General features: G+C 36.9%; 1 protein-coding gene across 1 annotated transcript in view; it reads right to left on the bottom strand.

The window, feature by feature from the left end:
* Nucleotides 1-27,427, bottom strand: part of COL25A1 (collagen type XXV alpha 1 chain) — a 196,065-nt gene that overhangs the window by 43,150 nt on the left and 125,488 nt on the right. The window contains exons 12-15 of the mRNA XM_058432297.1: nt 24,811-24,843; nt 24,332-24,367; nt 18,970-19,014; nt 3,361-3,423 (exon numbers count right to left, since the gene is read on the bottom strand). Coding sequence (XP_058288280.1) covers nt 3,361-3,423; nt 18,970-19,014; nt 24,332-24,367; nt 24,811-24,843 — 177 coding nt within the window. The remainder of the gene's footprint in view (nt 1-3,360; nt 3,424-18,969; nt 19,015-24,331; nt 24,368-24,810; nt 24,844-27,427) is intronic.

Genomic DNA, 27,427 nt, shown 5'->3' with positions numbered 1-27,427 from the left:
TCTGTAGTTCGCCACAAGAGTGAAGTCAATACATCTTTACTTTTTAACATTTATATATTTTTAGAGAGAGGATCTTGCTATGTTGCCCAGGCTGGAGTATAGTGGCTATTCACAGGCACTATCATAGCACACTATAGCCTCAAATTCCTGGGCTCAAGTAGTCCTCTGGCCTCAGCCTCCTGAGTAGGATGACAGGTGTGCACCACCACACCCAGCTAGAATCACTTTTTGTTATGCCCCTTATTAGTTCCCTATCACTCTCTGAAATTATACTATTTGTTTACTTCTTTCTCTCCTTCCATCTCTTCCTCATCCACACTGCAATGTAAGCTTCAGGAGAATAGAAACTGTTGCTGTTGCATTTACTTCCCGTGCTTAAATGCAGTAAAATATTTGGTAAAAACATTGGTGAATTAACGAATAAACAGTATTAGTAAAAGTATTCTAAAATATTCTGACTATAGTCCCATTTCTTTTTTTTTTTTTTTTTTTTCTTGAGGTCTCACTCTTGTCACCCAGGCTGGAGTGCAGTGGTGTGATCTCGGCTCACTGCAACCTCTGCCTCCTGGGCTCAGGTGATCCTTCCACCTCAGCCTCCTAAGTAGCTGGGACTACAGGCATGCACAACCATGCCCAGATAATTTTTGTATTTTTAGTGGAGATAGGGTCTCGTCAGGTTGCCCAGGCTGATCTCAAACTCCTGGGCTCAAGCAAGCTGCCTGCCGCAGCCTCCCAAAGTGCTGGGATTACAGGCGTAAGCCACCATGTCCAGGCCCCTCCCCCCATTTCCTTAGCCTGATATAGGTGCCTCTCAGATACTAACGTAGGTATAAAAGATGCAGCATTTTTTGATGCTGCATCAAAGGAAGATGATGTACATCTTCCTTCATTATGATCTCTCTTCACTGTGTTGGGAATAAGAAACATAGTCTTAGTTACTTTTTAAATCTGAATTTAGTGGTACAAATCCAGACTGTCTACACAAGTGGAAGGGTGGTGTTCAGCTGAAAGAGATTTTTAAAATAATCATGACTTTTCCATTATGACACTGAACCAACCATAACGTTTATACTTAACATATGTGGATTCAACATGAATTAGATATTTCAAATAATACTGATGATGTGTGTATATGTGTGCACGTGCATGTTGCTGTTTTAACAGCTGAGTTAAGGTAGGTAATTCAGCTGACAATTAACCTCAAAGTAATGTCAGTAAAATGAATTTCCTATCCATATCCCTTCTGTGGAAATACAAAATAGGTACAGTACATTTTTTACTTTTATTCGGGGTTCAGAGTAGTACCTGTTATATGAGTACCTGGTCTATAAAATCATGCTAGGTTCTTCATAACAGTAATTAATGTTGATTTTATGCCTCTACATCTGGAACTTTTTCTGAAACTGCACAATAGTTTAAAATCAGGAAACTAAAGAAAAAATATTTAGGAATGAACTTTACTCTCTACTGCTTGTGTTTTTTCTATTTTCCCTTGTACAGCACACAAAATGCCACACACGCTTTTAGATCCAGTTCACGCCTGGCTTTCTCCTTCATTGACCAGGCCACCCTTTCTTTGTGTATCATGCCAATCGGTGAGGCTGCCTTCTTTCCTGCCCTTGCTCCGAGGCTGCAAGCCTGAGTAAATGCAAGAGTTCTTGTATTAACAGGGAATGCTCATTATTTTCTTGCTCTCACTCTCTCTTTTTATTCCAGAAAGACATTTCTTGTGTGAATCTGCTCAGGCTAAAACAGGCATTCCTCATACTTTGTTAATAAGCCTGACAGCTCATTATGTGAAGAAATTTCTTAAGAAAACAATTTTGCATAATCCGATGGAGTTTCAGTCCCCCCTAGGACACACATAGTTTCCATTTACTAGGTTTAGAGTTATTTTCACTTGACCAGCAGAAATGAGGACCCTTCTGTCAGAACAGACCATGAACATATTTCTGTAACTCTTGGAAATCATCCCTGGCTTATTTCTGTTGAATGCAATACACATTGAGGCAAAGCCTGCTATGGTTTAAAAATAAAAGAATGCAGTTTGATGTAATTTTGCCCCTTCTTTGATTCATGAGTCTGTCATGAGTAAAGTTCCATCATCAGAGCTGTACTTTTTATGTCTTTCAGGGTAGATAAAAAGAGAACTCTGGGTCTGACTGTATTCATAGCAGCATATTTTTTTTTTTTTTTTTGCATGGCAGTATATAGATTTTGCTTTTAGAGCCCTCTCTGGGTTTGCCAAGTAGAAGATCATGAGATGGTTTTCATTATAGAATATTTTTGCAGACGTTATTCAGAGTAGATCCTTTTGGGATGAGGCACTTAGGAATCTATATGACATCAGTACTTGCCTTTGAAATCTGGGGAGTAATGGGAACAGTAATAATCTTTGATTTACAAGTATATCCTGAAATTGGTGATGAGAAGAAGGAGTTAATGAGTTCTATCTCTCCTCCTCAGAATTCCTCTACTTTTCCATATGGACAGGAGGCTAACAGCATCCTATCAGTTTAGGAGCAATTTGGGGGACAAGTGGAACAACTAAAATATTTCACCATCCTGTTGTCTTGCCTAAGGCTTTCTAGAATTAACTTTCCACTACTCAATATTGAACACAGTGGTCCCATGAGAAGTGTTAGTAATGGGCAGATTAAGCTGCTTTCATTCTCTATTAGGCAAAAATATCTGGTCACCTAAATTACGAAGTTACCCCACATTTCTTTCAACATAGTGGACTAAAAATATATGACAAAGATTTCAGAAAGAAGAAATCAAGCAAGAAGGAAGGAAGGAGGGAGGGAGGGAGGGAGAGAGGGAGGAAGAAAAGAAAGAAAAGATAAAAGAAAGAAAGAGAAAGAGAGAGAGAAAGAAGGAAGGAAGAAAGAGAAAGAAAGAAAGAAAAAAGAAAGAAAGAAAGAAAGAAAGAAAGGAAAAGGGGAGGAAGGGAAGGGAAAGAAGGAGAGGAAGGGGAAGGGAAGGGAAGGAAAGGGAAGGGAAGCGAAGGGAAGGAAGAAAGGAAGGAGGGAAGGAAGAAAGGAAGGGAGGAAGGAAGGAAGGAGGAAGAAAGAAAGAGAAAGGAAGGAAAGGAAGGGAAGGGAAGAAAGAAAGGAAGGAAAGGAAGGAAGGAAAGAAGGGGAATGAAGGAAGGAAGATAGGAAGGAAAGAAGGAAGGAGGAGAAAGAGAGAAAGAAGAAAGAGAAAAAGAAAGAAAAAGAAAAGAAGGAAGGCAAGAAAAGAAAAATAAAAAGGAAAGAAAGAGAAAAAAGAAAAAGAAAGGAAAGAAGGAAGAAAGGAAGAAAAGAAAGAAAGAAAGAAGGAAAGAAAGAAGGAAAGAAAAGAAAGAAGCCCACTTACTTTTGTTCCTGGTAAACCTGGTAAGCCTGGTTCTCCTTGAGGACCAATGAAACCTGGTTCTCCCTTTAAAAACATGGGTATATGAAATCATTAATCATTTGACAATAAATAAATAAATAAATAAATAAATAAAGCTAAACTCATTTTCTTCTACTGAGATTTTACTTTCCTGGTTGTATACAGCTTTCTTGCCGAGATCCAGCTACTTACTATAAAATTAATCCAAACTGGTTTTAATCAGTGAAGACACTTTCAGCAAAATTTTGGAGAAGCTTTAGAAAGTAAAAGTGACTAAGTAATCAGATAAATGTCCTTATAATTTCCTTTCTCATCTGTTGTCCAGTGTTTCTTATCACTTACCAAAATAAGATGCATTATGTTTGGGTGAATGTGGTAGGTAGCCTCTAAAACGGGCCTCAATAATCTTACCTCCTGTTGTTCATCGCTTTGTGTAATCCTCTCCCCTTGAGTTTAGACTGGATTTACTGACTCACATCTAATGAACAGAATATGGCAGAAGTGATGGAGTATCACATCTGAACCTAAGTTGTGAAAAGCCTGTGGCTTCCGTTTTGGGGGCCCTTTCTTGTTCTCTCTTAATTGGATCACATGTTGAGGACTCAGGTCTGCCAGTAATCACATGTGTGAACTTGGGAGCAAGTGCCTCACCCTTATAGAGTCCTCAGATGCGACCACAGGCCTGGCTGACAGCTTCACAGCAATCTCATGGGAGACTGAGCCACAAGCACATAGCTATGCTGTGCTTGAATTCCTGTCCCTCACAAACTATAACATAGTTAATGTTTGTTGTTTCAAGCCACTGAAGTTTTAAGGGTATTATGGTAGGCAGCAATAGATAACTGATGCAATGAATGTTGTTAGAGAAGAGATTCAGGAATGTTCAGCATGAAAAGAAAACTATCTCTCCTTGCCATATCTCCAAAACCTTGTCTCCACTACCTAGAGGAAACCCAGCAGTAAAATAAAGATGTATTTCATCTTGGTCCCCAATTCCTGGCACCAACCACCTAAAATGGAATTTTCTGAGTGATAGGATAGAGAAGGAGCATCTTTTGTTATTAAAACCAGTTCCTTTCAACCATACCTAAGTCTCTGTCACTGAGGTGACTCTCATGGGAGCCCTAGACAGCTTCAGGATAGGAACTGGTTGCCAGAGGGGCCAACGGTATTAGAGTGTGGGAACTTTCTGCCCTACCTCCCAGCCTCTGGGGAAGGGACAGGGTCTGGACATGAGTCTAACCACCAATGGACAATGATTTAATCAATTATGTCTACGTGATGGAAGTTCCATAAGAGCCCCTGAACAACAGGGACTGGAGAGCTTCCAAGTCAGTGAGCACATCCATACACTGGGAGGGTGGAATATATCAACTCCATGGAAACAGAAGCTCCTGTACTCTAGCCTCTCCTGGACCTTGCCCTATGCACTTCTTCATTTGGCTGTTCATTTTTATTAACTGTAATAGTATATAGCACCTTCCTGATTTCTGTGAGTTGCTGTAGCAAATATCAATCCTGAGTCGGGGGGAGGGGATGTTCAAACCCCTGAATTTGTAGCTGAGTCAGACAGAAGTACGGGTAACCTGGGGGCTCAATACCTGTGCCTGGTGACCAAAATGAGGTCACTCTTATAAGACTGAGCCCTTAAATCTGTTTGATACCAACCAGGGGAGTTAGTGCCAGAATAGGATCGAATTGTAGGACACCCAGTTGGTGTCAGAGAATCAGAGAGGTAGAGAACAGGTGTTGGAAAATACACTACATATTTGGTGTTGGAAAATACTTGAGATGAGCGTTCACATTAGCTTGACTATCCATAAAGTTTTATTTTCTTTTTTAACTATTTGAGGTCAAATATAAGAGTTTACCCAAAATCTATAAGAAAATTTTAAAGCAAAAGCCATAATGGCTTTGTTCTCAGTTCCTGTTTTTTCCCCTCTTAGATGATTTCTGGAGCAGTTGTTAATATTTTAAAATATATTTGATTTCTTTCTAAGGCAGTAGTATTTCAATCTTTGTTTCATGATACTTGGAACTGAGCAGGAATGTATAGAGAAAATGTTTTATAAGACATGACAAAATGTCAGGCTGGGTGCCGTAGCTCACACCTGTAATCCCAGTACTCACACCTGTAATCCCAGGCTGAGGTGGGTGGATCACTTGAGTCCAGGAGTTTGAGACCAGCCTGGGCAACGTAGGGAGACCCCTGTTCTCTACCAAAAATATGAAAAATTAGCCGGGTGTGATAGTGCGAGCCTATTGTCCCAGCTACTTAGGAGACTGAGGCGGAAGGATCGTTTGAGCCCGGGAGGTTGAGGCTGCAGTGAGCCGTGATGGTGCCACTGCACTCCAACATGGTTGACAGAGCAAGACCCTGTCTCAAAGAAACAAAACAAAAAGACACGCTAAAATGTCATCAAATATTTTTCACAGAAGTCAATTTTTAAAATATGCTATAAAAAACCTTGGGTATTGGGTGGGGAACAAAAGGATATCACCACCACCAGACATATATTGATATATAATTCAAATACCTTATCTCTAGCCCTGGTGCTCACGAGACTGATCTAAGAAAAAAAAAAAAAGGCAGGAGTGGGGAACTAATGCTTTAGGTTTATTGCTTGCACATTTTCTGTAACTCCCTAGTCTACCTGTCCCACACCCTTACACCTATTAGAAAGGAGAATCTGAAAATATAATTTTGGGTGGACCTCTTAATGGCCTAAAATGAAAATCTGAACTATATTCAGAGAAATCAATGGCGATTATTCTACTTCTAGTAAAAGAGTTTAACTTAAGTCAAACAAAAACATTATAAGGAATACATCTGTTTACATGTAAAATATTTCACCTAACAAAATGATATATACAAATAGATATTTCCTCTCCCTTCCCAAGAGAAATGCTGTTTTAAAGTCAACGTGTATCATTGGTAACAACTTACTGTCAGGGAAATGTAATGCAAGTTAATATGTTGAAAGTTTACAGGGAGACAAGAATTCTTGTATATATTCAAGTGAAAATAAAATGATTTCCTTCTTTAGAAAAACAAATAGATGCACCATTAAAGCATACTAATAAAAGAGAAGAAAAAAAGAGTAAATGTTGCAAAAACATATTTCTTATACAGGTTAGTGTTTAGTTTATAAAAAGATGAAGCATGCAGGTGCATAATTCACAAACAAGTAAGGCTTTGCGATCTCAGCTGCCAGGTAAAACTGTTTTTTTCTTCCTTTTTAAAAAATAGAAGATATGTTGTTTTCCTTAGTAAGTGTATGGAACGTTCTTTTTTTATGTGCTAGCTGAAAGCATCGATAGTTCTTTGAAACAGAAAATTCAGGGGAAAATTTATTTCTAGATACAAAATTAGCACTGCATTTGACAATCTCAATGATTTTAGCACAATTAATATTGATTGGCTAATTTTAAGGGTTTTGAGCATGATACATTATACCTGATCATGCCACTTTAAGAAAGCATCTACCATATGTATACATTCTGACACACTTCTTATTTCAGTTTATTCAAGGAGAAAAACCACATACTTAATTTTAGGATCACAGTTTTCGTCTACTTACTTCCAGAGGTCTGAATCACTTTAGAAACATTATCTCCATTCTCTCTATATCTTGGCAGGATGGGCAAGAGTTAATTATTGTTCTCTTTTTTCTCTCTCATACTTCAAAAACAATTGTTGAAGTAAATGAGGCATGAATATGTTGACTCATGGTCTTCAGCTAGTTGGGCTATTTCTTACTTCCCTAAGCTTATACCAGAGGTTCTCAAAGTGTGCTCTGGGGACCTCTGGAGATTTCTGGACTTTTTCAGGAAGTCTTTAAGGTCAAACGATTTTTACAATAACACGAAGACATTATTTGCCTTTTTACTTTCATTCCTTCATGAGTACATGGAATATGAAAAGTTCAATAGGCCAGGCGTGGTGGCTCATGTTTGTAATCTCAGCACTTTGGGAGGCCAAGGAGGGTGGATTACTTGAGGTCAGGAGTTTGAGACCAGCCTGGCCAACATGGTGAAAACCCATCTCTATTAAAAATACAAAAACTAGCCGGGAATGGTGGCATGCACCTGTAACTCCAGCTACTTGGGAGGCTGAGGCAGGAGAACCACTTGAACCTGGGAGGCAGAAGTTACAGTGAGCTAAGATTGCGCCACTGCACTCCAGCTCAGGCAACAGAGGGAGACTCTGTCTCAAACAAACAAACAAAAAAGAAAGGTTTATTACATGGTTCCAGATTCCACGTTGCACCTAACCTTTAAGAAACTACCACTTGTGGGGTTTAGGATAGTAGCCAAGAAAAATATCAACAATTATCTGAATAGGCTAACCTTCCCCTGTCCAATTACATATCTGCATGAGGCCAGTTTTTCTTCACATACTTCAACCAAAACAACAAATTGAATGCAGAAGCAGATATGAGAATCCAGTTGCCTTCTATTAAGTCAGGCATTAGATTTGCTATATATATATATATACACACACACACACACACACACACATACATATACATATATATACACACACACATATATCTCTCAAAATGTCATTCTTCCTGCTCTTTTTAAAAAATCTTGTCTTAAAAACCAGTTATATTTCATAAGGCATGCTATTTGATTAACATGTAATTGATTTTTAGAATTTTTTCAGTTTTAACTTCTTTTTTTTTTCTTTTGTTTTTGAGACAAAGTCTCAATCTGTGCCCAGGCTGAAGTTCAGTGGTATGATCATGGCTCACTGCAGGCTTGATCCCTTGGGCTCAAAGGATCCTCCCACCTCAGCTTCCTGAGTAGCTTGGACTATAGCTGTGCATCACCACGCCTGGCTAATTTTTAAATTTTTTGTAGCGTCTAGGTCTCGCTATGTTGCCCAGGCTGGTCTCGAACTCCTGGCCTCAAGCAATCCTCCTGCCTTTGCGTCCCAAAGCACTGGGATTACAGGAGTGAGCCACTGCCCCCAGGCAGCTTTAATTTCCAATGCAGAAATAACACCAGACATATTCTACATAAACAAAAGCTCTTTTAATTCTAATTTGTAAGAATGTAAAGGGATTCTGAGACCAAAAAGTTCAAGAACTGCTAGAACAAAAAAGCAGAATTTTATTAAAGGCTGACTTTTCAAACTGGAGTCTTAATAGAGGATTCTGGCTTTGTTAAGGTGTGGCTTAGTTAAGACTTACCATACAAAAATGCAAGCAAAGCACTTAACCTCTCCCTAGAATTAAGTCAGTGTGCAATAAATACTTATTATTATTGTTTCCCTTATCTTACAGGCTTACGAATGTTAGCTGTCTAGTGGTAGTAGTAGTAGTAGTAGCAGTAGTAGTAGCAGCAGCAGTAGTAGTAGCAGCAGCAGTAGCAGCAGTAGTAGTAGTAGTGTTACAACATCTCTGCAACCTAATTGGTAATATACAAAGTGTCTTCTTGTCACCTTGCCTAGGGTTATACTCAATACTACTTCAACTTCTTTCAAGAAGTAACCCTAAATTTTCTCAGTTGAATATGTCATTAGTTTATGAGACAATATCCATCTGCCAGAGCAGTTGAGATTGCAAAACCAAAAGAGGTTTAAAACACATTAGAACGGTGTAAGATAGAGAAGTGATGAGTTTACTAAGAATGAGTTTTCTTCCTTCAAAGACGGAATGAACAAAATGTTCCTACCTATAAATTTCCCTAAATGAATGTAATCTTAAAAAAAACCCCATCTTTTTGAAAAGAATTGATATACGGTTTAGAGGTTCTAGAATCTCCGAAAATGTCTAGGCAAAAGGCAATGACAACCTAAGTTTATAGAAATATTTTCTTGTAATAAAAAAATAAGCAAATGACTACTATACTATAGTCCCAATTAGTCACAATTTCTGTTAACCAGGGTAGAGGAAAGAGACTAGGTTGGGGAAGAAGGCGGGAGGAAGCAGCTGAAGTACGATTCAAACGCAAAGGACTTTTGGGAAATCATCTTTGGAGTCAATCAGACTTCACAAAAATGAGCTTACATAAGTTTTCAGGGCAACAAACAGGAGAAATAACTGTTTATATTGGAATGTATAATGATTATCACAGCTGTTTTACATATTTAATTTCCCTTAATGAATGGGACATAGGAGAGTAGTAAATTGAAAATTATCCACACGTATTTGTCTGAGTAGACAAAGTGAGGGAGGAAATCGGAACTATAATGGAATTAAGTACTTAACATTACTTTTAATGAAGGAAAAAAATAAATCCAGAGGGTTTTCTTTCATTTTTCTTTTTTACTGGGCAATTACCTAAATTACAAAATCCAAATCATAATTTCAAAATGAGCCATTTTAGAAATAACTTGGGAACATAAAGCAGAGATCCTTTGAAAAGGCCATGTCCTGCTCCCATTATCAGGGAAATGTGGATTTAAACAGGCGGACTGCAAGTAAAATAGCTCTACCATTGAAGTAAAAACAATAAAGTAGGACATTTTCTGAAAGTGTTTAAAGTTAATGTTCTGTTAGTGCATTTTAAAGAAAATAACAAAAATGTCTAAGAAAAATGGGGGAAAGACAAAGACTTAAACCTCTGGCTTGTTGCATATATCAGGATGCCAATGAATAGCATAAGAATAAGTTGGGTAGAGCACCAATTATTTCAGAATTAATTTAATCTGTTTTTTTTTTTCCTCAGGTATTATACATATTTCTTCTCTCATTTCATAGATATTCCTCATTCTCCATCTCTCCATCTGTTCACTCACTATCTCAAGTTAGACAGCATGTTAGGTTTTTACTTTTGTTATCAGTGAGAACAACAAGATGACAAAGTCAATTGGGATTCCTCACATTGGTGCTGAGGATAGATAGTGTGTGGAAGGGAATGAATGAAGGCAACCAAGAGACAGATCTGAGACCACTGCTGCTTGCAAAGTTAGTGCCTAACTCATGGGCAAGGACTTCATGACTAAAACACCAAAAGCAATGGCAACAAAAGCCAAAACAGACAAATGAGATCTAATTCAACTAAAGAGCTTCTGCACGGCAAAAGAAACTACTGTCAGAGTGAACAGGCAACCTACAGAATGGGGAAAATTTTTGCAATCCACTCATCTGACAAAGGGCTAATATGCAGAATCTACAAAGAACTCAAACAAATTTACAAGAAAAAAACAAACAACCCCATCAAAAAGTGGGCAAAGGATATGAACAGACACTTCTCAAAAGAAGACATCTATGCAGCCAACAGACACATGCAAAAATGCTCACCATCACTGGTCATTAGAGAAATGAAAATCAAAACCACAATGAGATACCATCTCATGCCAGTTAGAATGACCATCATTAAAAAGTCAGGAAACAACACATGCTAGAGAGAATGTGGAGAAATAGGAATGATTTTACACTGTTGGTGGGACTGTAAATTGGTTCAACCATTGTGGAAGACAGTGTGGCAATTCCTCAAGGATCTAGAACTAGAATTACCATTTGACACAGCAATCCCATTACTGGGTATATACCCAAAGGATTATAAATCATGCTACTATAAAGGCACATGCACACATATGTTTATTGTGGCACTATTCACAATAGCAAAGACTTGGAACCAACCCAAATGTCCATCAATGATAGACTGGATTAAGAAAATGTGGCACATATACACCATGGAATACTATGCAGCCATAAAAAAGGATGAGTTCATGTCCTTTGCAAGGACATAGATGAAGCTGGAAACCATCATTCTCAGCAAACTATCATAAGGACAGAAAACCAAACACTGCACGTTCTCACTCATAGGTGGGAATTGAACAATGAGATCACTTGGACACAGGGTGGGGAGCATTACACACTGGGGCCTGTCAGGTGGTGGAGGGCTGGGGGAGGGATAGCATTAGGAGAAATACCTAATGTAAATGATAAGTTGATGGGTGCAGCAAACCAACATGGACATGTATACCTATGTATCAAACCTGCACGGTGTGCACATGTACCCTAGAACTTAAAGTATATATAAAAAAATTAGTGCCTAACTTTGGTGAGAGAGAATAGTAAAAAGAAGGAAGAAAAGGATGAGGAGAAGGAGTAGTGAGGAATTCAGGGAGGCAGGGAAGGAGAGAGAGAGACGCAGACAAGAGGAGAGAGAAATAATAGAGAGGAACAGGCATTTAAAAATGTTCTCCTCCTTTCCACATTACCATAAAAATTAAATCCAGATTTAATCTGTTCTCTTTGTTTTTGTTGTTTTCTGTTGTTCTGTTTTGTTTTTATGTGTCCTGGAAATCTCCAACTAGATCTACTCTTGGGACAAACAGAACAATCTAAACAATGTATTATCTAACCCTTAAAATCAGTACAAAAGTATGATTTAATCAAAACCTAGGGATAAAATATATATAACATTATTTATCAGAACCCTTAAGACAATCCAACATTTTAATTACTAACACGTAATAGCTGGCATCCTGTTCTGTTCCCCAAGCCACATGCTAACCAGTGACCGAATATCCGCAATATGGATATCTCAGCCCTGTTGGTGTTATTATAGCATAGGACTAATGCAGCTTCAAATTCCAAAATGAAGACAAATTTGGTCTAATTTTCTGGTCTTCTGGATATTGCATCTGATTTCTTCCTGAATTGTTTCATGAGTTTTATCCTTTGGTTATTCTTAACATTAATTAATAGCTCCCTACCAATGAGTTAAAAAACCAGGTCTCAAAACTAAGACTACAGCACATTTCCCTTTGTTGACCTGGTAGAAAAGATGAATAACAGAATAGCTGTGATTCTGGCAACTAACCTGGGGTTCAGTTAGGAAAGAAGAAATGCTATTAATTCAGGATAAAGCACAATGTAGTCCTGACAGTAAACTGCTGGGGGCAGCCGCAAGCTGAAAATCTGACACAGGGTGCTAATTTGAACAAAAGATTTAAACAGCCAGGGCACACACAGATACCGAAGCAAGTCTGTGGAGAATAACTATAGCTGAAATCAGAGGTGTATCTTCATATGACCAACTATGGAGGGCCTCATCGTCTCACATTGATCTTTCCATTTAGACAGTCATAACTTCAATCTTGTAGTATAAGCTCAGTGACTATCAGCTACAGTACCTAATGTGAACTATATGTGAAAGAGGATCCTGTTTTTGCATGAAACAAAAAGTTTCATTGTCAATTACTGTATGAGCATTAAACCTCTCTCTCTCTCCTTTCCTCTTGTGTCCATAAACTGGCTATATGTACACACAGAAATGACGTAAACTACAGAAGATTTAGCTATAGGAAAGTGGGTCCTATTCATTCTATATAAGATAGATACCTTTCAGGTAAGATTTTTGACTGAAGCCACTTCTCCTCAACTCCTTTGCTATTACTTTAAAAAAATTCGAATAGTCTACTGAGATAGCAGCTTAAATACTGTCTTCTGGCCAAAAAACAAAAAACTAACAAATAAAAAAAAAAAACCACATGAACAACTATCATCTCTAGAAGCCACAAGGGAAACAAACAAAAACTGGTCTTCTATTTTACAGAAAGGCAAGGCAAAGCTGGAAAATTCCTTAGGAACATGATATTTCTGAAATCTAACAATGACCATCAAAGGTCTTATTAAGTCTTGGAATTCAATAATAAAATCTTGACTGACTTTTCTTCAAACCCATAGGTAATACATAGCAAGAAAGTATTTCAGGTGACCTTATTTTATCTTCTAAAATGGTTATTGGGACAGTTCACTTAACACTGTTTTGCCAATTTACATAATGATGATAAGAATCAACAAATACTTAGATGGGATTATTAGTCAATGTAAGAAAGGAGGAGACAGCTTCATTCACACAGAAATGACTCATCAGGTGTTTCTCTATAAACTTCCAGAATTTACCATCTGCTAAATGGAATGGTGGCTGGAATGTCCTGACTGATTAGCTGTTGCCCATAGAAAAATCTCTGGTTTCTTCATTTTACCATTTGTTTTATTTTTATAAGTCATGATCAATTAAAGGAGTAAAAAAATACTTTTTAACCTCTCTAAAAAAAACCCTCTAGTATACCAGGTTAAAGCAGATAATGTTTTCCATGATATTTATTACCCCCGAGAAGATCCAGTTTTCATTGCCCAATAAATAGTACAGCAGGGCTTGAAAAATATGTGCTGATCTGCCTGGGTGCTAAAAGCATCACCAATAATTTTGATTAACGTGTCCTGACACTGAATGCATTAGCCATAGAATATTCTTCTTGCTTAAAGGCTAATTAGAATTCAAGACAGCATGATACCTGCTTTTGAGGATTACAGTAAGAACATTTGTTGTAATAAGAACCACCAGGCAGCCAGTTTTGGTAATGATTGATATGTAAAATTACTGAGGGGAAAAAAGAATGAGAAAGTAGAGTCTGCCCCCAAAACATTTATTTCCCGTAAGGATCAAATTTTAGTATAAATTAAAACATCTTGGTGGCACTGATGAAAATGAACTATAATAGTAGGTTTATTTAAAATCCAGAAAACATACCTTTCTGACTTTTTTTTTCTTAACTGGCTTACGTCATGAAAGCATATTCCTTGTATTTATTGGAGGTTTCATTCTGGCAGCTAAAAATTTCTGATTTCTGGTTATATGAGTTTCCTAATTTGATTCTCCAATTATTCAACTTCTCAGATGAACTTTGTGCAGACAGGAAATAATTATAAGTAACGATAACACAATGTTACTCGTTTAACCAGTACTCCATTTTCTTTTTCTCTTTTAGGAATTCATTTCACATCCTATGTTGCTTCCAGAAGTTTTTCTCTGCTATTTTTAAAATGTGATTTGATGTTTGTGAGGAAGGAAGCTCATCTCTGGTGGATTTAGAAGATAAGCTTCTATTAGATTACTGAGCACTGTACTTAATCCTAGGAATGCCAGAGTAAATGCTTCTGCCACCTGTAAAAGCTAGTCTTTATATAATTTAGTGGCAAGAATGATTTCATATGCTAGGATATAAAGAGTTAGTTACTGTCTCATACCCTCCTAGTCCCCAAGTTCTTGATCTTAATGTCAAATTTTCACTAATGTGGAAGCCAGAACAAAAATATCAAGCTTTGAAGCATGATACTACTGTGAAAATGTACTTGCCACTAAAATGATTTCATATGTTTTTTACTGTATTACATCTCCCTTGTTCCACTTTTTTTCCCCCCAACTTGCTTTCTGAATATGGTGAAATAAACTGATGGTATATGGGGGTTTTTTTGTTGTTGTTCTTTTTGAGATGGAGTCTCACTCTGTTGCCCAGGCAGGAGTGCAGTGGCATGATCTCGGCTCATTGCAGCCTCCACCTCCCAGGTTCAAGTGATTCTCCTGCCTCAGCCTCCTAAGTAACTGGGACTACAGGCATGCGCCACCACACTCAACTAATTTTTGTATTTTTAGTAGAGATGTGGTTTCACCATGTTGGCCAGGCTGGTCTCGAACTCCTGACCTAAAGTTTTCCACCCACCTCGGCCTCCCAAAGTGCTGGGATTACAGGTATGAGCCATTGTGCCCGGCCTAAAAATCTACATTTATGAAAAATGTCTTGGGTTAGGCAACATTGACTGGAGCCTGGAGAATTTCCATCATTACATGTCAAGGTTTGCTTTTACTTTTCCTGTGAACAGAACCAGGAAGAAGAACATTGACAGTGTCACGTCCTATCCCCGTGACACTGTGGTTCTTCATCCTTTGTTCCTGGGATACATTTGGGTAATAGGAAAGGGGTATAGTGTGATGTCATGTTTGGAGAAAAAGCAGGTGATCCTGACCGCTCCTAAAGTAACATCCACTCGTCACTGCAAAGGAGTTTTCGGAATTTACATTTACTAACCTACAGAGTATACATGGCTTTACATCCTATAGGTTAAAATTACATGAGGAAAGATTGTATAGAACATGTGCATAACCAATGTTTCCAATATTTTGAGCTGCCCCGAAAAAAAGAGATAACAATAATCAAAACCGATATAGCATTTACTACATGCTTGGCAATATTTTAAGAACTTTACGTGTATTAGTGCATTTAATTTTCACAACAACTCTCTGAGTTATGGTCAGTGAGTCTCATCTTATGAGGAAACTGAAGTACAGAGAGATGATAGAAGTTGCCCCACATTATGTTATTGATAAGGGGTGGACAAGGATCTGCACATTGGTGGTCTGTTATGAAGTCTGCTCTATCCTGCTTACTGCTAGGGCAACATAACCATAGAAAGGGGGTAAGTAATGTATTTACATTTTTCAAAATAAGTGTAGAGAGCAAAGCCTAAGAAAATAGGAACTTAGAATCTTACTCTTTTATGTGATATCAGAAAAGCTGGTTACAATAATTTTACCCATTAAAAATATGTGAAAGCTTGTTTCAGAAACTAATTTTCTGGGTTCAAATCTTATTCCAGAAGATCAATGTCTACATGGTACATTGTACATAATTTAATTTTCCCAGTTGAACATCGTGACACTATATGAACCATGAATGCACGAAACAGGAACTTCAAATGTCTTCCATATGGTAAGAGGACTTTTGGATACTTCTGCAGGAAGCTTAAGAGTAGCTCGAAATTAAGTTATGCCTGTTCTTAGTGACTTTTATTATGTATGCCTAAGGTATTAGCACTTTTCTCTGAGTGGGACCTTGAGGTGATAGATAGATGAGTATGCTGTCTGTATTTAGGCACTTTGCTCATTTCCTGAGAGCTGTGGAAGGCATGTGGATGCTCATTAAGTTTCCAACCATTCCCCGAGAGCAACAGCTGGTGAATCAAAGCTTCCCTGGTATGTCATGGTTGGTTTCCTCAAAGTCTTGGAAATAACGGATGGCATTCACATGCTCTCTGTAGCACCAACAGATAAGAAGGAGATGAATAGCAACAGGAAGTATTTCCAAAGCATAAAGAAACACACAGGTCTAGGAAGATTATAAATAATGTGCTTGCTTCCACACATTCTATATCCATACATGGTGGTTTCATCTTTTAAATACTGTTACTCGTTCAAACTATGAAATCATGGTTAACTGCCCTGTGGTGGCTACCTAATAGAAGAAATGTAAATTAAAGGAAAAAAGAACATTCTAAGTTAAGAAAACTATGTCATAAAATTATAAGCCTTTAACTCTACATTTATAAATATCCAATGACCACTAGTAGTTGTGATGTATCTTTAAATTGTCTCCTTTTCAAAATTACTAATTTATAGTGAGCACTGACTACATTATAAGGAAAGCGTTATCTCCCACATCCTGATTAGAGAAGACAAAGCTTATTAAACCAAAAATAGAGCCTAAGATTTAAATCAAATACCAGATAGTTACCCAACAGTACTTGATAATTATGTAGAAGAGGATGTCTAGTGATTGATGTAAACAGTTTTTGTCAATTAATAGCTTCTTTTCAGTATAGTCAGCAGTCAAGCAGAGAAAAACAAAAGAAAATATCGGAGCTACCTGACCTCGACAAACTCCATCTGGCCATTTCCTACGACCTGAGGAATAAAAGCATTTGCTAGAGGTGGCAAATCGTTTAACATCCCTCCCAACTTCAAAAAGCTCAAAACATTCTGACTAGTCCACAGATGACTAGGCAAATTCCGAGGGTGTCCAGTGGGATATTTTTGTGATGGAGGATATAAGACTAAAGTAAGATGATAAATAGTATAATCAAAATTGCTTTTTTCTTTTTCCTTTGGAGGGAAATAATCAATTCCACATTCTCAAGTACTCTCTCTCTTCAAGAAAGTGCTTCAAGTTCAGGAGAAGGGACAACTGGATTTCAAAGCACAGAGGTTCCTGCGAGAGAAGCTGGTACCCCGATAACCTACAAGCACTTGCTGCAGCAAACTGCTTCAGCCCTTCCTTTTAAATGCCTTCCCCTTTATTTATAATGCTACAAGGTTATTTTTGATTAATGCTGAGTATCACTTTCTTATCACTCTAAACAAATAGTTTTTAAATTTTTATGATCTTCCCATTATTTGTAAAAAGCCATCTTTGTGTGTGTGTATGTGTGTGTGTATGCTAAGAAATGCCACAATTTAACTCTATAATATGAAACCACCTATTAATCTGTGAAGTTATTTTTGCTAAATATCAAATGATAAGCAAGTGACTTCAACTATTTAGTAAACTGTTGTCACAGAGTGTTACTTTTTCACCAAAGAAGCCAAAGACTAAAAATCTATTAAAAGGACATATCTGAACTTTTATGATACTAATCTAGAAACATCAAACAAAAAGATAGAACTAAAATTGCTGAATGCCAACCAAGAAGACATAGCTTTCATGTCTATCAATTGTACCAAATATACTCATAAAATATTATACATATCATATGACCTCTGAGAACTCAATAATATATCTATCCTAAAATCACATTGTTTCACATAACTCACACTTGAAGCAGAACCTTCATAAAACAGTATACACAACTCTCACACTAGAAGTAGGAATGTTAACTTTATTTATTTTTCTTTTTTAGAGATGGAATCTCACTCTGTTGCCCAGCCCGGAGTGTAGTGGTGTGATCTCAGCTCACTGCAAGCTCCACCACCCGAGTTCAAGAGAGCCTCCTGCCTCAGCCTCCTGAGTAGCTGAGATCACACTAGGATAATTTTTTTTGTATTTTTTGTAAATACAGGGTTTTATCGTGTTGGCCAGGCTGGTTTCGAACTCCTGACCCAAATAGTCCGCCTGCCTCGGCCTCCCAAAGTGTTAGGATTACATGAGCCACCATGCCCGGCCTAGAAATACTAAGTTTAGAATGGACTAATGTACAACAGAGATTGATTCAAAACTTTGTAAGATGAGAATAACAAAAGAAAATGTATTTGCATTATGTTAACCCCTATTAAGTGGTTCTAGAATATATAAAAAAAGTTTTAAAGTAAGAAGCTGATTTTAAAGGAGCAACTATAGCTAAGGCAGTAGAACTTTGTCTTGTCAGTTGCCATGCAAAAAATTGCAAAAAATTTTTAAAAATGTTTTTAACATTTTTAAGTGGTTTATGCCCATTTAAAACAAATGTTTTCAAACTAAACATTAAGCAATTATTTCAAAAGATATTTAGAAAGCTTATGGGGACAGTGTATGTGTTGGGTCAAAATATTTCAGTAATACGATTTGTACTTTGCAGTGACAATTATTGAGAGGAAGTAGAAGATAAATGTTTTAGAGAGATTATTATAATGGGTGAATCACAAAAACAGCTGCCTAAATGTTAGCTTTATGGGGATGTTAAGACTCTAATTCTGATCAAAATCTGATAGGGTCTTAAGAATAAAACTAAAATGTGAAGGTAAAGAGACATTTTAGACTTTAAAGAATTCCTGTGACTTCAAATGAAGGGACATTTACATTTATTTAAGGGGCAATAGTAAGTTAAATGGAGAAATAATCCATATTGCCACTGCAAACTTTAGAGGTATCTGTGCTTAATTTTTAATTTAAAAATTTAGTTAGTTGAGATGGCTGGAGAGTACTTAGAGAACAGCATTCTATTTTTCGTTTTCATTTTTCCCTATTTTCCTCCAATTTGGGTGAATCTCATAATTACATTTCTGTGAAGCCAAGACTGTCCGTGCAGTATTTACCTTTATCCCCGGAAGTCCAGGAAGCCCAGGAAGCCCTGGTTCACCCTACATAGGAAAATCATATAGCATTATAGAATGATATTCACTCAGTCACAATATCTGGAGAAAAACATGGCAAATGTTCCTAGCTCAATACTTTCTGCAAAGATAAATTAAAAAACCGTCTACTTTCTAAAAGTTTGATGAGATTATACAATTCAGTCAACTCTTGACTTAGAAATGGGTTGACCACTTCACAGATTTTTCGGGATTTTCTCTCTTCCTTTCAGTTCACTGCACATTGGTATCTCTGTCAGACGGCGAGAAAGAGGAGTCAAAAGAGAAGAAACTCCCGTATTTCATTATTTCTTCATTAAATGATTTGTTGGGGAGGCTGAATCTATTTGCCCAAATGAAGATAATATGTGCATTTCAACAATGCATCCTATCCCAGTATTCCCTCACCTTAGATAATCAAGAGTTGGCTATATGAACAGATGGTCACATCAAAACAATATTCATTAAAAGTCGTGCTCACTTAAAAAGTATAGTAAGTTTTCCTTTTCATTCCTGAATGATGAGAAGATAAATGAATACTTAAGATTAAACCTAACTCCAGTCTGTATTTCTGACAATTGTTGAGTCTGAGCAACCCTGCTTAGCAGCTTAGGGCTAATGGTACTATGCAGCTGTTGCTGAATACAGGTTTGAGATTAAGTAGTACATTTTGGGTGAGCATATTGGAGTCAAGCTTAACCTTCTCATTTTCACAGAGTTGTCTACATTATTTTAAGCCCAAAGAATGATAACAAGAGGTTCCATTGCTTAGAAAATCTCCTGAATTCTACTAAAGAAGTATAAAGGAATCTCAGGAGAAAATGAAAGCCCTCTCTGTTGGATTGAAGTGACTATTTTTTGTGGAAATAACAGTTGAAGGCAAAAGGGTGATACTATTTTGTGATGGCCAGTTAGTGGGATGACAACTATACTAAAAGACACAGGAGCATTAAACTAACAGTGAAGTGACAAAAGAAAGCATTTCCTTTCATCTAAATGCTTTAACAATCCTCATTTCAAGGAACATCCACTAAGTCCAACCAGAAGTTTCATCTTTAGTATTATTATTTTCAAATTATGAATCACCATAGTTTGTTCTGGTGTTATCACAAAGTGATGCCTGAGACTGCTTGTTAAGCTGTGTGATTAGACCAAAAAAGGACAATGGTTTCCTTGATGATTTAGGTCAAAGTTACTTCAGGAATGCAAAAGAAAAACAATTCTATCTGAAACTACATAAATGAAGGTTTGCACTGTGAACAATAAGACTAAAATGAGATTAAGCCAGAGGAGAAAGGCTGATTATCAACAACTTGTTATTCCATCAAAGAATGTCCAAGTAGATTAAATTTCACACAGATGTAACATTACATATTTGATCTTCTTTTACTTTCTCTTTTACCTTTCAATCAATGAGTTTAAGAGGATCCAGTAAAAAGAGCTTGTATATATTTTTTGCTGAAAATTCTCTTTTTATGTTAAAAAAGTATAAGGCCCTTGAAAACAGTAAATTGCAATAGAATATACAACTAATAAAAGTAAACATATTGGTGGCAAATCTATAGCTTTGCATTCTTTCAGAAAAGTCCCCCCAAACTCATTTTTTGCAGACATTCTATCTGAAACATTTGTGGAAATACGTAGGTTGTAACATTATTGTCCAACAGGTGTTCTTGTCACCTCTTTTCTTCCCACCAAATGAAAGGATTGAATGACTACTTTAAAGAAAGATATTTATTTAAACATGCATGCATACATAGACACACACCCATGTTTTTAATCAAGAAAAAGATGTGTAAGACATTATGGAATATTTTATAATGTAGATTGACTACTTACAGAGATTGAGCATTTAACTTTTCTCTACATCATATGTGTGCTATGTATGTGTGTTAAGTAATAAATGTATTTTTTAGTGAACAGATACTTAGAAATTCATATTTCTCATAGTTTTCATATTTCATAATTTGACCTTTCAAGTTTATGTTTATTAGTTGATATGATGAAAGATTATAATACATGTAATGTTACCCTTTGTGGAACATCGCCTAACATTTTTAGAAAGACATTTTTTTCCTATATAAATGCTCTGTCTTTATACCATAAAAGGTTATCTTCTAACTAGGACAACTGTGTCCAACCCACAGCCCACGGGCCACATGCAGCCCAGGATGGCTTTGAATATGGCCCAACACAAATTCATAAACTTTCTTAAAATGTTATGAGATTTTTTGTGTGATTTTTTTTTTTTTTTTAGCTCATCAGCTATTGTTAGTGTTAATGTACTTTATGTGTGGCCCAAGACAGTTTTTCTTCCAATGTGGCCCAGGGAAGACAAAAGATTGGACACTCCTGAACTAGGTGATAGCTTTTCAGTTAACTTCTCCATTCTTGCCTATTTCTTGGCTCAGGGGCTTCTCTCAAGAACTCAATTTGGGGATGCACAACCCAAAATCTGGGATCAGATCTTGGTCATAATTAGGATTTGATTCGTTATCCCATTCAAAGGGGATATCAAAATAAATCAAAAGTGTAACATATCTGTGTAAAGCTTAACCTTCAGGTTTAGACTTTTGCTTTTTTCCCTTTCTTTTCATCTTTCACTCTCCATTACAGGAGAACCTCAAAATCAGGACTCTGCCTTCACCTCATGTCCCTGCTAGAGTGTCCTAAATATTTCTAGAGAGTTTAACTGTGAGGGGCCCTTCTGATAGGAGATCAATTTTACTCCTTTAAAATTAAAATATTTATTTTTAAAAGATGTGGGAAAGTTAGGAAGGAAAGAATTAGGTGATGAAACACAATACTTATTTTATAAATCTACACACTCACTCTACAAGCACATATATACACTCCAACTCACACATCAATCACATACTAAACTCTTGAGGCTATAAAAGAAAGAAAATCCAATGGAATTATTCCTACATTATAAATATAACTCTAGATCTCAAACTCTCATGCTGAAAAAGACCACACGGTAGAAAGCTAACTGATGAGCTTTTGCTGTGTCACAAAGTACATTCTGTACTTTTCTGGGAGTGTCTCTGACACAGGAGCCTAAGTGCCAATGAACCCCCAGCATGGTTCTGCAATGGAGAGGAAAATGCCGTGGAAGATCTCTTGAAGAGATTCTGTACTCAGTTCAGTTTATTTTTCTAATCTACATCAGCAGCAAGCATGGACATAATTTACTTTTAAATCAATGTTGGGCTAAGTATTGCCAAATCCCGATATTAGACAAAGGAATTCATAATATTGTGGGAAAGTGGGATTGTATCAAATGGTAGAATCTGGCCTAAATATTAATGAAAAAGATGATGCTCACTTTAGGGCACATACTCATTCAGAAGGACTGTAAGCTTTTAAGGATTCTACCCCTTCTCTCAATATAATTTAAAACTGGTTTTTAGTGCAATGCAAAGGAAATCCAGTGTTCCCATAAGTAAATCTATAAACTTTCAGAATGAATCTAAACTGTATTTCTAAGTAATCATTATGATAAGGCAATGTTTTATTAAGTAATTGAAAATCTATTTGAATATTCCACTCCGAAAACAGTGTAAACTATATGAGATTATAGCAGGTTTGTTTTGGTTTATTTTTTAGAGACACAACTGTCTTACAGACTTTTTAGCAAATCACAGACTTGGAGAGCAGTAAAAACTTAGCCTTTAAATTTGAAAGACTAAGGGACCTAAAATTAGATTGTCTGAGAAGATCAGTTGCTTTTTCAAACCAAAGCAGACCATGGATCTCTGTATCACTAATTCCAAATTTCTTAAATAAAGAATTGATAGGAAATCTTAGAAAATAAATAGTAAATTTTGCAGAGTTCTGCTAGGCTCTTTGAAAGAGTCTCAACTTTACCTAAAACTGGGCCTAATGAGTCATTGCTTAGACTCTTAGTTTTAAGAGAAAAATCTGTTTTTAAGTTAGAGAAATGTTAAAAGAATGTGAAAGACCTCCTCAAAAATTATGTCCATCCTAAGTGTTTAAAATGAAGCAATTATCGTCTCAATGACTTCGAGAAGTTGGAAACATTATTTTACTACATCTTAAGGTTCCAAAATACAAGAAGGATGTATTCCCTCTTCCCTTTTCTGCTAATGAGGTAAATTTTATTTTTCTTTCTTTTTTTTTTTTTTTGAGATGGAGTCTCGCTCTGTCGCCCAGGCTGGAGTGCAGTGGCGCGATCTCGACTCACTGCAAGCTCCGCCTCCCGGGTTCACGCCATTCTCCTGCCTCAGCCTCTCCGAGTAGCTGGGACTACAGGCGCCCGCCACCACGCCCGGCTAATTTTTTGTATTTTTTAGTAGAGACGGGGTTTCACCGTGTTAGCCAGGATGGTCTCGATCTCCTGACCTCGTGATTCACCCGCCTCGGCCTCCCAAAGTGCTGGGATTACAGGCGTGAGCCACCGCGCCCGGCCTAATTTTATTTTTCTATTCATATGTTTATCTACAACATCAGCTACTGCTAGACAAAGGCAGAGTCATGATCTCATGATCTTTAAGAGATTTAACTTAATATAGAATCCACATTTACTTGCTAGCTACCTCTGTGGTCTAAAATCTGACTGTATGGGCATTGATATCCAAATGCTCAGACGATAAACTGCTAGCATGTGTTTCCCGTTTCAGACTCAAATGTGAGTATGAATCTAAACATATTCACTGCATGTCTTCTAATTTATTGCTAAAGTGACATACAAATAAAAAAACAAAAACTAATGTATCCATAAAATGGTATGGCTAGTGCCTCTAATTAAAATTTAGTTCATTAACAAATTTAGTGTGTATAACAACAGTCATGGCACAAGTAGATATAAATCACACAAAAAATTATCATTATGGAAGCATTCGCAATGATAGGAAAAGGAATATAATTCATAAAGAATTGTCCATTACTATTGAGACAGGTTAATGACAGTTAGATAGAAACAGCAAAGCAACACAGCCAATTATAGACATTTTTTCCTATTAAAAAGTTATTTTAAAAAAAGATAGAAACATGCAGATTACCATTAAGCATGCAGGATAAATTGTTGGCATTCCAACCCACCTGATCTTTGTTAGTTTCAAACAGCTAAGTATATGCAGACTTTATTTCACAAAGCATATTTTACATATATAAAGTTTGTTTGCACATTGTGCTATGGTCATCATCAAGACCTTTTAAAATGCAAAACAACAATAACACTCTGTAATGCAAAACATGAAAACCGCATCATTTTGTAATAATTATTTTCATATTACACAGTGGATGGTAGATATAAAATGATGAATATGAGACGGTAAGAACACACTAGAGACAGAGATATTACCTTTTGCCCTGGACGACCAGATTCTCCAGGTTCTCCCTGGCCAAAGAAAACCAAAGGTGAAAAAGATGGTCTGACAAGAATTTTCTAAAACCCTTAGGCCTCTGGGCACCATCACAGGGATGGCCCAGCCCCCTTCTTCAACCACATGTCTTTTATTTCCTTTATCCTGCGACTCTACATCTCACTAGACACAGGGTTTTTTGTTTTTTGTTTTTTGCTGTAAATATAGCTATAGATAACATATAAATCACATTTCCATAAAAACCAATCAGAAAGGGAAGAGAATGCAAGACTTCTTATTTAAACCTTCATCAAATTTCCCACAGATATTCCCTATTGTTTTTGGAAGCCTAGTTATTGCAGGAGAATAAGAACAGAGTTATAACCATCAAAGTTGCTAAAAAGGGAGAGAAAGCAGAGGCCTATAAAAATGAGAACTGTAACTCCTGGAGTACAAATACTTGCAAGGTTATAGTTACCTTAATTCCTGCAGCAGATGATCCAGGGTCACCCTAAAATGAAACCCAGGAGAGATTATGCCACAAGTTATGGGAATAGGAAACATCACAAGCACTGAGAGCCATCACCAACACAGGTACTCAAAGGGTACCTCATGACTAATGGGCCTAACTATGTTCCATAAGACTTTGTACCAATATCTCAGCTGTTAAGATGTCAACAATTTCCAAGATAGACAATGTACTTCCTAAAAACTGGGTTTACTTCGCATGCAGATACATAAGGACTACATTCTGTGAAATAAACATATGAATTTCTTCCCTTGATACAGTGCTAAAAATACATTGTGAAGCAATAAATTACAATTTAGGGATATGGAACTTTTGGCTTTCTCTATTCCTGGAATTTATTAATGCCATCAGCTATCATTTACTGGGAGTTCCCTGACCCTTTTGCTCTTCAGCAAGTCAAGGTTCAACAGATGAAGTCAGAGGTTAATGATGTCGAGTTAGAATAAGCCACGCAGCAGATCAGTTTGTTTTCCTCATGAAGCACTGTCACAGTTACAATGGGCACATTTTTTCCAGCTTTACACTTATTTCACTGTGACTCAGCCACCAGGAAGTTACAGGATGATGGATGACTTGTGGGTGAGGGGGACACATGTGAGCTCTGAGAGAAAGTCCTGAGACAGAATCTGTTTTTTTAAAAGGCACTGTATTCCAGCCAGATTTCACAGAGGGTGAATACTTCTCTACAGAAAACGTGTTGTAAATAAGCAGACAGGAACTAATGGGGAAAATAATATGGAGGGTAGCTGGGAATATTGCTTATTTCTGAAATGAAGTCAGCAAAGGGCCTAGAATTTCAGGTTCCTTCTAGCCCTCTCTGTCTCATGAATACGCTAGAAGGAAAAAGAAAAGGTCATTTGAGACTGTCAAGAAAATAGAAACAGCCACAGGAGGGAGGCACATATTGGGATTTCCTCAGCTGTCTCATCTGTACATATGCTCAAGGAGCTCTGGGGGCCCATTTCTTTGTTCTAGATTCCAGAAGCTGCTCATCAATCTCTTTTAGAGACAGACATAAGGCCTCAGGCCTCTGTACACGGGCCACTTGCCCAGCTCCCCCAATTTCTCTTCCCTCTGCCCATGGCTGGCACTTTCTCTCTTCAGTTCTTGGACTAAGTGGCTTTGCCTCAAAGACCCCTTCACCAACCAGCCTAGACACATCAGACGCATGCCCCTCATGCACACATCTTACTCTGTAGCATCATGCTCTGTTCATGTCCACCGCAGCTCACTTTCTAATTGGCTATTTATGTTTCCTGCCTATTCATTGTCTGTCTCTCTGTTAGGCAGTTAGCTGCATGTGAGCAGATTCTGGATCTATTTTAATTCAGTTCCCTGGCCCATAGTATATGCTCAATACATATATGGTGAACGAATGAACAAACCTCAGAAAGAATTTTTAAACAGGTTAATTGTCAAGGATCAAAATGTAAATTCTTCAGGAAGGGGAAAAAAAAGCTTAGGAAAGAGAAGGAAATAGCAAATTAGCTTGTTAAGTAAACCAATAGTTATGTGAATTTCTTTGACATCTATAATTGCTATTCCTCCTGTTGAAAATTAAAATGTAACTAAACATAAAAAAGAAGAGGACCCTAATACTGTCTTATTGTAGAATGAGACTGATTCCTCTTGCCAATCATTAATATCCAATTCAGTTCCAAATGGGAAGCAACATAAATGTGTCCAATAAAAAGAATATTTATTTCTACCAAATTAAGTCTGAAAGCCATCAGTACCAATGAATCAGGTTTGCAATATTTTATACAATAATATCTTTGAATTCATAAAAGCAATTTTGACTCTACAAAGTTCCTACTTTATCTCATTTAAACCTCACAAAACTCTCATGAAATAAAGGGGGCAGATATTACTATTTCCACTTAATAAACAAGGATATCAAAGCAGCTAGAGGTTAGGTGAATTTGGGGCTTCCTAAATTCTACTGCTGTGTTTTACGTTTTTTAATACAAAAAAATTGTTGGCTTATTTCATTTTGACAACAGGACATAAAGGTTGTAGTAAACTTGTAAATACAAAGAAGCTGCTTGTATTAATTGTAGTTTAATTCAATATCTTAATGAAAAGCATCCAGATAATCCCTAATGTGAGTAAAGACTAGATTTAGTTCTCATAAAAAGTGGGTGGAAAGAAAAAGACAGTTTCTTGAAAGGCCAATATGTTTGTGGAAATATGAGCAGTTCCATTTGATGAACAACTAAGGGTGATTTTTTTTTTCTTTTTTAAAGACTTAGAACTGTGAAATTTCAAGGAATTTTTATAACTTTTAAGTGGTAACATGACTGCTGGAAGACAGTCATAAGTTAAACATTTTAAAGGATAATGCTGCAAGTAGTGGAAATAAAACTGTGTGTGTTTATAATCCTCCTTCCCCACAAAGTGAAAATGAATACTGGATTAAAGTAGGGGGAAAAACCCCAACTGCGTCTTAAGTATACTCTTAGCTTCATAAGTCAGTTGGCTTGGAAATAAAAATTCCTACAGGGTTAAGTTATAGATGAGGAAATACTATGAGAAGATACTTGAGATAAATGAATTTGACTTTACT

Source organism: Hylobates moloch, unplaced genomic scaffold (genome assembly GCF_009828535.3).
Source record: "Hylobates moloch isolate HMO894 unplaced genomic scaffold, HMol_V3 SCAFFOLD_2, whole genome shotgun sequence".
NCBI lineage: Eukaryota > Metazoa > Chordata > Mammalia > Primates > Hylobatidae > Hylobates > Hylobates moloch.
The sequence above is the reverse complement of the archived record's forward strand: the minus strand, read 5'-3'. Positions and strand labels throughout refer to the sequence as shown.